The sequence below is a fragment of the Camelina sativa genome, chromosome 6 (assembly GCF_000633955.1).
Source record: "Camelina sativa cultivar DH55 chromosome 6, Cs, whole genome shotgun sequence".
Classification (NCBI taxonomy): Eukaryota; Viridiplantae; Streptophyta; class Magnoliopsida; order Brassicales; family Brassicaceae; genus Camelina; species Camelina sativa.
The window spans coordinates 2,402,099-2,415,591 of NC_025690.1; the positions used below are offsets into that span (position 1 = coordinate 2,402,099).

The window sequence follows — 13,493 nt, forward strand, 5'->3', positions numbered from 1 at the left end:
CACGTCACACCGACGAACAAAGAAGCTTGATCACACAAGCACCAAACCGCGAAACTAAGCCGCACACAAACACAGAAAGCTCCCTAGGATTTATCTGTATGCCTCAGCTCTCTTATTTCTCTAAGACGTGCCCAACACCTCTTTATATATCCATCAAGACTTCCTAATCACCATAGGAGAAGATTTCCAAATTCCATAAGAAAATAACTTTTTCCTTTTTGCTATTTTCCTTTTCCTTGTAAAACTCCAATTTAATCAACCCAATAAATAGTAGTTTTCATCTTCAATTCATCATCAAATGTTCCTTCAATATTGTCTTCTCAAACCTTCTATAAACTTCTCAAGCACATAAAACAACAACAATCCTGTATCACGTCTTGAATCACACAGACACTAGTTCAGACAAACCAATACATCTTCATTCTCCCCCTTTTTGACTATGCTTGTGAACTCATCAGTTCAAACACTTAAACACCATCACCAAACACATCTTCATTCTCCCCCTGAATGAGTCACAACATGGTCAAAACTAACAAGAAAATTCTCCCCGCTTTGCAATACGCGGTTGATAGCCTAGTACACCACCTCCATAGAAATTATCTTTTCTGACCCAAATCTTGTTGTGCCTTAGACCTCCATTGTTAACCTCTTGAATGAACTTGAAACAATTCCTCTTAATATGTCCTTGAACTCCACAATGATAACATGTAGGACCATGAAACCTTACATCAAAAGCATTCTCTATTCGGCTTCTCTCTCTCAATAATCTGAAACATCTTGGCCTAATATGCCCAACAACACCACAATGATGACAAACAGGTCGAAAAACGTTTCTAGGTGCATTCTGCTCTTTCACAAAACCAGTCTCTGAAGTAGTATTTGATGCAGTCTTTGAAGCAGTCGCTGACACAATTCCTGATGCAGACGTGATTTTTCTAGTTGAAACAAACACTGGATCCGATTTTGAAACTTTTCCTTCATATCCAAGGCCACACTTATCTATCTTGCCAATACTCAGAATATGATCCAACTTCTTTGTACCATTATTAAGCATCCTCAAATTCTTTTGAGTTTCTTCAAGTTTCACTTTAGCTAGTAATGCTTCTTCTCCCTTCTTTGTTGCATGTTTCTCTGCTTCAACGACTTTAGCCTCTAACTCGAGCTTTTCCTTAATTAAAACTGAATTATCATCAACTACCTTAAGCCAATGTGCATACAACTTCTCATAGCTCTTACCAAGTTCTTCATAACTCATATCCTCTCCATCACTATCACTATCAGATTCATGTTCAGATGCAGTTGCAGGTTTTGCTGCAAGTTCAGAAGCAGTTGCACACACTGATGCAGACGCTGATGCAGATACTGATTCAGTACTATCTTCAAAAGTTGTAAACGCCACAAAATTCTTCAGTTATTCTTCTTCATCTGAATCAGTTTCAGAATCACTAGTAACAACATTCACAGCCTTCTTCTTATGCTTTTGTAGATTGGCACAATTAGACCGTACATGACCATATCCTTTGCATTCAAAACATTGAACATTCTTTGATGAAGTCTTCATCTCTTCACCCATTCTACTTTTCTTCTCTTCGCCCTTACGCTTCAGAAATTTAGCAAATTGTCTTGATAACATAGCCATTGAATCTTCACAAGATGATACCTTAAGAGCTACTCAAATGTCAACTTCCTTGCTTTCTGAGCTGATACACATTGAGAAATTAACTTGAACTGGCTTGAATCAATAGCATTGTAAATCGTTGTCTTGGCTGTCGAATTACAACTTGATAGTTTTTTCTCTGCAGTAATCCACTTATCCCTGGGCTTAAGACTCTCAACCCCTTTCTCATCCACAACTTTAGGAGGCTCCCAACCAAGCTTAATCGAATTCCAGCAATCTTCATCAAGGTTACTAATAAACGCTTGTATACGAACCTTCCAATACCTGTAATTCGTTGAATCAAGCAACGGTGGTCTTGACATAGACGTGCCTTCTCTGTATGAAGTCATCACAACTGATTCAAAGCTCTGCCTTACTTCCTAAACTACCCTCACCCTTGATCTACCCGAAACTAGACTTAATCTCTATCGAGAACCCGCTCTGATACCACTTGTAAATGCGGATGAGGCAATAATAAAGTGCAGAAAGTAAAGAACACAAGAACTTTATTAACGAGGTTCGGTTTTTCCTACTCCCTGGGACCACGTCCAGATTTCGATTGCACTAGCACAAGAAAGCAAATACAACCTATTCGCAAACGCGTAAATCAAGCACAACCTTCTTAATTCACAGCTCCGTTCTATAACATGAAATCTAAATCTCTACCCTTAACTAGACTAACACCAAGCCTAGATTTAAACCAAGATAACCTAACATTGGGCTAAACTCCCCCTGAGCCTAGACTTCAGATCTTCAACTCTCTTGAGCAACCTTCACACACACGTCACACCGACGAACAAAGAAGCTTGATCACACAAGCACCAAACCGCGAAACTAAGCCGCACACAAACACAAAAAGCTCCCTAGGATTTATCTTTATACCTCAGCTCTTTTACTTCTCTAGGACGTGCCCAACACCTCCTTATATATCCATCAAGATTTCCTATTCACCATAGGAGAAAATTTCCAAATTCCATAAGAAAATGACTTTTTTCTTTTTGCTATTTTCCTTTTCTTTGTAAAACTCAAATTTAATCAACCCAATAAATAGTTGTTTTCATCTTCAATTCATCCTCAAATCTTCCTTCAATGTTTTCTTCTCAAACCTTCTATAAACTTCTCACGCACATAAAACAACAACAATCCTGTATCACATCTTGAATCACACACACTAATTCAGACAAACCAATACATCTTCAATTTTAACCCGAAAAAAGAGTTACTTCAATATATTTACGTTAGAAAAATACCATTTATTGTGAAAACTGAAGGAAAAAAAATATTAAGTTTCTTTGGGTGATAACTTGATATGGTTTCTTTCATCATATAAGTACACTTCAATCGGATGTGTGTCTGATTATTTTACACGATTCTAGCTAGTATTTACTATTTAGTATTTACAATAAAAGGTTATAGTACCTTTTCAAAAAAAAAATGGTTATAGTAGAGCCAGAAGAAAAAAATGATTGATTAATAAATTATTTAGGGGTAGCAACTAATCCAAGTCCAACAACGATTAATTAATTTAGATAAAGAAAGAGGAAATATAAGCTTAAATTATTTAGAAACACTAAAATCAAATCTTTGGCTAAACACAGTAATAGTCAACAGACCAGCCACTTTTGAAAGCACAAAAGCAAACTGCTTTATAAAGCAAAAGCTGTTCTCCTCCATCTTTCATCATTACACTAATATCTTAGTGCATTTCACTGATTTCACATACTACATTTTATTTTGGGGGGTTTCAGGGATAATGTTTGCACAAAAAAACCCTGAAAAGATGAATATTGTAATGTGTCATGATTTGCATGTCGTGTGCATGGATACACGTGTGATACTATTCTCTTCTGTTTTAACATAATAAAATGTTCATTTCTTCTTCATCATCATCAATTGCTTTGACCACGTCTCACAAACTTCCAACCGCGCGCATTGCAACTTTTGTGTGCAGAGTAATGAGAAATAAAGGTCGATCGTACATTACGGATATTAATTTGAATTTTGTTTTGAAATCTCTGACAGTTAAGAAAAAACTATAGTGACTGATTGATATTAGTTATGATTGGTTTATTATTTTGTTGTAGTTATGTGGTCTTTCCAAAATGTTAATTTGGAGTGAACACTTCCATCATAAGAGTTTATGGCAGAAAATTTTATATTATATAGGGTTTGAATTCAAAAGATGACAATATAGTATGATTATAAAGTTTTTTCTTACATAAAAATGGTTAATAATATATAAATTGTGTTATTGGTTGTGTCTCTCTTAATCAGATGATATAGCATCATCGGAAGGGAAAAATAGAATTTGCGTATGGAAAAAAAAAAAAACAAGTAACAAAAAGTGGGAGTAATCACCAATCAACATATCTACCCACTACTTCAAGTTATATATCCTCAAATCAAATGAGTGTGGAATAATTATACTATAGACTCATCCCGTACAATTTGTTTTCTATAATTTTTGTTATCTTATTTATTTTCTTTATGAAAAAAATAGATCATAATATATCTTACGAGTCTTCGACTCAAGACTGTGGCCACCGTCCTTTCCATCAAATTGTTCATGTCTTGATCTCACAGGCTCCAATATACAAATCAGCATTTGGCTCATAGCTCTCAAGCCCCTAATATCGCTTGCCCATATCTATCAATATACTTTTATTGCTTTTAACTTTGGAGTGTGTCCTTATTTGCTGTTCTGTAATCCATCCAACTCTCTTTGTATGTCGTGTTCTATTTAATGAAATGAGATGTATGTGTGTTTCAAAAAAAAAAACTATATATATATATATACATATATATATATATATATCTTACGAGTTGATTCATGACATTGTAAAAGACGTTGAGGTGTTGTTGCAATTGTAATCTAGTTCTTGGATATGGTTAGATTTTAATTACAACATTGTAATAAAATAAAACTCAAATACCTTACAAATATAAACGACTCAATTTTTTGTACGTTCATTGAGAGAGATGTAAAAAAAGTAAAACCCCACCTGTGTCTCTTCAATCAAATAATGTTCTTCACTTGTTGTTCATTTCATTACCCCCACCTTTTTTGTTACCCTACCTTTATGTGCTTAATGATATATACTTAATGAACCGGAACATGTAGCTGTTGGGAAAAACATCCGGTGAATAGATATGTATCCACTGGTCTGAGCTTGCATAACCAAGCAAGATCTAGCTAGCTGCCTTGAGAATTATCATTCGCTTCCCAAAAAGAAGTACTCATTATTCATTACAGATCATATGATTTGTCCATGAGATCCAAAGAAAACATTGCTTGATACGTAAGGAGAACTCTTAGATATCTTATTAGCAGAAACCATTGACAGACCAAACCAAGTCATGTTGATGTCAATCCTAGCATAGAGACAGTTGAGTGAGTACCAATCCTACGCATTTTAGCTGGACTTGTTAGAGTTTCGGTACATGCCTAAGCAATAAGTGTCGTCAAAGTTATGAACATACATCTTTTATTCATGGGTCTCCTACATATAATATTCTAGTTTTGGTTTCATATTACTTCAATTGTGACCATAAGAGAAAGGAAAAAATAGAAAATAAAGAAAAGGTAGAATAAGTTCTTCTCTAAAAGCTGGATGCACAAAAGCAATTAGGACAACTCACAACCTTATATTTATTTTTCTTGATTTTCTTTACTTAGTGCCTGTATGATGGTTACATGCTTTAGACTATTAATAGTACTTGTTTAATATTTCCTATTATTGTTACTAGACTTAAGAATCCACTTGATTTATAGTGCATATATTTACTGTTTAGTATAACAGTAATTTGTACTTATTAATTCAGGATTCCAAGAAAGCTTAGCGGGTTTGTATCATCTTAATTAACTCTTAAAGTTTACGCAAACAAAAAAAAGGGGAAAGGTTAAGATTTGTAAAATACTATTCGACCAGTTAGAAAGGTTTTTGCGAACTTAAATTTGGACGGAAGACAAAGTTCATTTCACATCCGATTACAAATTCAAGAAAAAATGAGAGAAACAAAGACAGAACAAACCAAAATACTTTTTCATATAATCGACATTAAAACTTGGCCCCCCTAAAGATCCTTCAAGGTTAATAGAGAATGGAACTGGTACATGCATCAAATATTTTCAGGGTCATATCATTGATAAAAGTTGTGTCTGGCTAAAACCAATTCGACATATACTTTTTGTATGATTGTATTACTCATCAAGAAAATGTCATTTTCTTACACTTTGTGTACACATCATTTATCAATTTGTCACTAAATTCATAACACAAACAGAGCATAGAACTTATTAACTTCCTGGTGCAGCAACCAGAGATGAGAGAACATAAAAATTACAAACTTCAAAAATACAAACACAGACAAGAACTGATTTCATGAGAACACATAACGAGAGGCTGTGTTCTCTCTTATTCGAAAAACAAAACACAAAAGATCCTTAAAAGATAAGCAATAAATCCAGAATAGATCACTCTTCTTCCTCTTTCCAACAGAACCCAAGAGTAGATTTTGGTGAGCCACATTCAACGGTCTTGACAAATTTCTGGTAAAGAACCGAACCTCCAAGTCCAAGCTCCTCTAATCCTATCTCTTGGCTCAAGTATCCCTTCACATCAACTACACAATCACGTGCCAATATCTCGGTTCCAAGATTAGCATGCACCGCTACAGAGAATTCTTCAGGTCCAAAACAAACCAAAACCCTATCCACCAACTCCTTAAAGTTCAAACCTTTTAGATCATACCCAACTGTTTCAAACTTTCATAGCTAAAACCATCTTCCGGGGTCACATGGATGGTGGAAACATCATCTTCTTCAATTGAATTCATCCAGTAACCGCACGGTTCAAAGTCAAAATCGCATATTTCAGAGCTAGGAAGGATGTTTCTAATCCCAGAGCTAATAGTCATCTCAGAAGCTGAAACCGAATTGGTTTTAAAGAACACCGAAGCTTTCTTCTTGTCTAGACCAGTCATGCACATCTCCAACGTGTACACAGGTATGTCACAAACCACATCAGATTCATAAGCAGAAGAAGCAGAGTAGACATGCCATCCCCTCTGAGGTTTATTATCTAACCCTCCCATCACAAACGCTTTGCTTCCTGCATTGAGCAGCTTACCAAAATAGCCATCAAGTAAAGCAACTTCTTCTGAGAAGCTACGGTGAGGGTAAGATTGAGCTCCTGGGAAAATAAAGCTACCACGAGTGTAGCGAACGGATTTGACTGTAAGAGAAAGAGACTCAGCAAGCCTAAGTATATGAGGGATCGAAAAGAGAAGCTTTGTAGTCCCACATTGAAGAAAGATACTTACACGTCAAGAAAAAGGTTGTTTAAGTTAACGAACCAACCAATCTGATCAAAACCCTTGAGAACCAAATAACCTGTAAACGACGATACAAACACACAAAACAACAAAAGCATAAGTATCGATGATCGATCGGACTCAGACAGTCGGACTCAAGAGAATGATCAAAGAACATTTTAAATATCCAGAGCCAGAAATCAAAGAAACAGTAAACAAAGATATACCCTAATTAGATCGAAACAGGACGACAAGAATCGGATTCGATCGGGGAAAAAAGAAGAAGAGAATTTTATCTTTTCGAAGTATGAGGTTCTGTGAAAATAGAACAAAGAGGTTTTGATTTTATAGTCAAAGGCTAGTGGATGGAAATTATATTTACGTTTACCCCTAAGTTTTAAGACAAAGATGGCAATTATTTCAATTTAATGTAAAGTAATCTCAGTATTAACGTCACATGGCTAAAGTATGGAAAAATTATTTACGCAATAAATATGGATTTTGATATCAATAGTTTTTTCCCTTTAATTGGTTTGCTTAATTAGAAAGCAAGTACTGTACATAGAGGATAGGCATAGGTAATGTAATGTCAAATTATTATATTTAATAACTAAAATTTACCCCGCGGTACACAGCGAAGCTATATTTTTATTAGTAAAGAAAAATATAATTTGATTAGTAGATTAACTATATAGATGACTAATGTTTTGCATATTTTAAATATATATCCCTTATTATTTATACATTAGTTAATTTATAATTACTATGTTTGAGGTTTCCCCGTATACCCCGAGATATTTGTTTACATAATCGTAATTTAATTAATTTAAGTGGATATGACTAATATTCTAATATTGATGGTGTTAACAAAATAATAAATGAAAATTTAACCAATGTTCTAGCATTTGGTTAATAATATTTTAAATTTATACTAATGTTACTATAGCCCATTTTTTTAATATAACCCTGTTTTATGAGATTTTTAACTTTTATAAGTCTAAACTTTCATAATATTTTAATTTTTATTGAGTTTAAACATAGAAATAATCATATTTAATTTTTTTAAATGGTGTTAAAATATGAAAAAGGTAAACCAAGTGAAAGATAGAAAATATTATATAGGAATTATGATAAAATAATATTACTGTTATAAGTGTTCATTTTTTTCATGAAAATAACATTATACTGATGGATTTCATAGAACTCAGTTTTAAATAATTCTTTTAAGGCACATGACTTCCAATTAACCAATCTAATTTTTGTTTGACTCAAACTTTGAATAATCTGATATTGATGGTGTAGTATCGTAATTGTAACTATTTTTTATTAAAAATAAAAAGAGGACAAAAAAAATCCGATTGAAGAGAAGCGGATCTAATTAAACTTACCAAATTTTCATTGCTATTTTTTTTTGTGCAAACATTGCTTTTTAAAATATATAAATTACCCTTTTAAGTGATAATTGTTTTATTCTTGTTAGTACACTAATGGCATTTGATGAAAAAATTACAAAATAATAATCAAGTAAATCTTGCAAGTGTTGTTGAGTATAAATCAAAAATGATTTAGGAAATGCGAAATTAATTCAGTGGAGATATTTTAGGAATTTCATTGATTTTATAACTATATAATTTATGATTTGGTTTCAATTTTGCGATTTTATAGCTATATTTTAGGAAATTTTATTTAATAATTTTGGTAGAACTAATTAGTTTCTATAAAAACATTCCAAATTTATGTATAACAATTAAACCGAAATATATGGCATATGCTCTTCTAACAATTAAACCAGATTTATGTATAACAATTAGCTTCTATTAAAAAAAAGAATTAAATATTAATATCAATGGCATGCTTGTAAATATGTTTAAACTTCAGAATTTATTTCATAAATGTCTCCAAAAATGTATATATAGATTATGGATTTTAATTATATGAGATACTGTAAAAAAATTCTGAATCGAAATTTTGAAATTAAGTTGATGATATATTGTAAAAGTACATCATTACAGAGTAAAAGCAGTAAGGAATTATCTTTCCCATTGTGATGAACTTAGACTAGTATTCAAGGTACATTACATATTCTTTTGTATAAGTTTTAAGTTTTTTTTAAAATATATTCACCAGATACAATGATTCTAATATCCTTTACATTACATATCCTTTTGTTTTATTTTTGTGGTCAGTAATACATGGGAAAAACGAAGGACTCCGTAATGATGTACTTTTGTGGCATCTACCCTAATTTGTTGGCAGAGATCTATGGTGTTACTCGGATGCATTTCAAAAAACAACTAAAACAATACTTTGATATAGTATAATGGAAGAGCAACACGTGAGACAAAGAGCAAAATTATTATTATGATTATGTGAAATACATTAAAATCATGTTCTACTAGTCCATTTTACCATAATCATAATAATAATTTTGTTCTTTAAAATCATGTTGCTACTAGTCCATTTTCTCATAATTATAAGCATTTTTTTCTCCTATTTTCAAACGCATTTATGTTGTTTAAACCGCACTTAAATTGTACTCAGAGCAGGCCTTAGCTTGTGGCCTTATTTTATGTCCTGTATTTTACATATAATTTTCGGCCTTATTTAAAAAAAAACATTTGTAGTCTAATGGTATTTGTCTTGGATATTGTTATTGAGTTATTGGATTCGACACTTGATAGTAGCAAAATAGCCCTTTTATTTTAATTCGATTATAGGCCCTGATTGGTAACGACTGTTAGGTTTGGTTGTAGAGACTTTGACTTTAAAATTTTAGCTGTAGAGAATTTGACTTTAGATGTTTTGACTGTAAAAACTTTAATTGTTAAAATATGATTGTTTACTAGCAACTTTTAAAGCTGTAGTTGTTTTTAAATTATTATTATATATTAACAATACAATTTAATAAATATAACTTATGCCAGAATTTATTTATATACCAATTTAATAACAAGAATAAATTTTATTGATGATAAATTAAAATTTTTAAAAATGTAAGTCAATCAAATATGTGATTTTTTGTTTGAAAATTCTGTTTTTTCTTTTGTTTTTGGTGACTGATTTTCATTGATTTTAATTGTTTTGTATGTTTTTTTTAATTGAGTAGTCAAAAATCCATTAAATACTAATCAATACATTATTTTGAATGGTACTCTTTTATTAATGAAGAATTTCATAAACTTTTTTACACCATTGTTAATGATGATGATGAAAAAATAAAAATTAGTATTGAAATGGATGTTAGAAGAAAGAAAAAAATGAGAATTATTAGTTTGTAAAAGTATAATATGTAAAATATATATATAAATACTTTGGAGAGCTTTTAAATATAATGAAAAAAAAAAGAATGTTTTTGTAATTGTTTAATTTTAAAGCATGGTTTTGATGCTTTTAAAAAAATAAGAAAACAAGGAAAGAAAAAAAGGAAGTGGTTTTCCAAACTTTTAAAAAAATAAAAGCAATAAAAGTCTAATTGGCTAAAAAAACTGGCTGTAAATGCTTTAGATAATTTTAAAGTCTTAAAAGTCTATTACGAATGAGCCCATAGTCTTGGTGCGTGGAAGACAAGAAAAATGTCAAATTACCCACTCGAGAATGTGCGCCCCAAGTTTAGTTAGGGTTTTGTATATATAAAAGCGTTGTTTCGTTCATTGTTAAAAACTTGTGGGAGAGAAAAATACAGAATCAAGACAACTGCTTCTTTATCCGATATCTCTTTCTTTCTTTTGCCATGGTGTCACAATATTTGTTCAAGATCACCGACTTCTTAAAGGCTCCTATGACCATCGGTGTCGTTCTTGTATCAGCGACCGTCGTAGCTGTTGTACATCAGTGGGACTTTCTCAAGGAGATAGCCACGAAGAAGAAGGAGAATAAGAACTTGAAGGAAGAGGAGGCTGCAAATTCGAAGGAGAACGCGGAGTAGAGGAGTTTAGTTTAGCAGTTTTGTGTTACTAATGACTATTTTTTGCTTAATCAGTTTGTGGTTTTTTAAATCGTTTGTTTAACATCAGCGGCTAATTAATGATGCTTAATTAGTTTCTTTTGCTTACTTTCAGTTTTTTTCTTATAATTCTTTTGATGACTGAATCCAATAGTTTGCGATAAATGTGTTTTTAATATTTATATTTTATTTTCTTCCAGAATAAATTATCACTAGAATATGGAACTTTTAACTTTTTACAGTATATTTAATAGTTAAATTACCTCTTCTGTTTAACAGCATATATTTTTAGTTTCTTCCACAATTAAATTACCTCTTATGTTTAATATGGAGTTTTTTTTATGATAACAGGTTTTTGACCTTTAAAAATTTAAATATTCTACTTTTGTCTTTTGTTATTCGTTATTCTCCATATTTCATAACATAAGAAACATGTTTTGGTTAAAATTGTAGATTTTTTTAGTTTTTTAACATTAAAAAGAGAGTTAATACTAATTAAAGATAGTCAAAGGCAAAATATATGGCAGAATAGATAGTACTCAAAGAAAATTATATAAATCTAATTTTTGACCCAAACAAATACACATATATATATATGTATATGTATAATTAATATATATATATATATGTTGGTGTTAAAAAAAATCAATATATATATATATATATATATCTCCAAATAATTAACGTTTGCATGTAACCAGTGTTCAAGAAAGCGGTCTAGACGGCCGTCTAGACCGCTTTCTTGAACACTGGTTACATGCAAACGTTAATTATTTGGAGATATATATATATATATCTCCAAATAATTAACGTTTGCATGTAACCAGTGTTCAAGAAAGCGGTCTAGACGGCCGTCTAGACCGCTTTCTTGAACACTGGTTACATGCAAACGTTAATTATTTGGAGATATATATATATATATCTCCAAATAATTAACGTTTGCATGTAACCAGTGTTCAAGAAAGCGGTCTAGACGGCCGTCTAGACCGCTTTCTTGAACACTGGTTACATGCAAACGTTAATTATTTGGAGATATATATATATATATCTCCAAATAATTAACGTTTGCATGTAACCAGTGTTCAAGAAAGCGGTCTAGACGGCCGTCTAGGCGCTAGGCGCTCAGCAGACGCCTAGATGACCGCCTAACCCGCTTAAAATTACATACATTTTATTTTAATATTTATTTTTGATTTTTAAATTACATATAATTAAATTATTATGTTTTATATCTATATACGTAATTATAAACATTTATATGTTGTTAATATAACTTAAATAAATGTATTTTTCTTACCGTTGTTTATAATTTATAATTTTTTTATTTTTATAACATATATTTTAATATAATTATATATATATACTGTTTTATGTTGTAAACGTCTAAACCGCCTAAAAATCGTCTAGACCCCGCCTAGCGCTTTCTTGAGCACTGCATGTAACTTTAGAAGATCTCTTAAATATTTAATATAGTAGTACTAAAAAAATAAAACTCTAAACATCCTATTAAAATATAACATTTAGAGAAAATAAAAATAAAAACATTTTTTCAGATAATATCCTTGCAATTAAACAGGTGAAAAGATTCCACAGTGAGAGGGTTTTTATAAAGCAAAGCATCTGTTGTAGACGGAAGTCTCTAAGACCGTCATTGGAAAAAAGCCACTTCAATTAAGAAAAATGGGAAAATTCAGTAATCAATCCAATATAAATTGGTATTTTTTCCAATTTTAATATAATTGTAAAGCACGTATATGAAAGTCATCACGTTTAATAATATGTTAAGATTAGACCAAAAAGTATAATTACCGTTCGAGAATGTGTGATCTCCAAGTTTAGTTAGGGCTTTATGAGTAACCTCCAAGTTATAAAACTTCGTATAGCTTTGTTCAATGTTTAAAAACTTAAAGAGCAAATATTGACTCAAGACAAGCTTTTCTTCATTAACTTCTTATATTCATATCTCTCTTTCTTTCTCAATCATCATGATGAAACAGTATTTGTCCAAGGCCACCGAGTTCTTCAAGACTCCTGTGAGCAAAGGTTGCGCTCTTGGTTCAGCGGCCGCCGTATTTGTGGCAACGAAGCGTGACTTTCTCATGGAGTTAGCTACAAAGAAGAAGACGGAGACCCCTAAGGAGGACGTGAAGGTGGAGAAGGAGTTGAACGTGGCATCGAAGGAGCAGGTGGACGCTAACGTGGAGAAGAAGGAGTTGAAGGAGAAGTCGGAGACGGAATCGAAGGAGAACGCCGAATAGATTTTAGTTTTGATCCTTCGGTTTTGATGTTTTTTTCTTTATAGTTTTGATCAGTTTGTGTTTTTTCTTTAATCGTTTGTTTTTAACATGGGGTGCTAATAATGATAATTACTTTAATAACTTTATAATTACTCGTACCTTTCACTTTTACCTCATGCCTCAGCCATGATCTTCTATGTAGTCTCTTCCAGAATTATATATATCATTAGATTACGGAAAACTTTGGGCTCTTTGAGTCTAAACAATGAGACAAATTAAAACAAATAAAAAAGTGTTAAGAGATCGACTACTCAAAGTACTTTAAGGAGTCTCTTTTTACAGA

At 31.8% G+C, this 13,493-nt stretch overlaps 1 protein-coding gene and 1 pseudogene across 1 annotated transcript; one reads left to right on the top strand and one right to left on the bottom strand.

Annotated features, from left to right (window-relative positions):
- LOC104790167 lies at nucleotides 5,930-6,982 on the bottom strand (annotated as a pseudogene).
- On the top strand, nucleotides 10,648-11,006 carry LOC104790168. The gene has a single exon (XM_010515868.2). It carries the CDS (start codon nucleotides 10,701-10,703, stop codon nucleotides 10,893-10,895), a length of 195 nt encoding a protein of 64 aa, XP_010514170.1. The 5' UTR covers nucleotides 10,648-10,700; the 3' UTR covers nucleotides 10,896-11,006.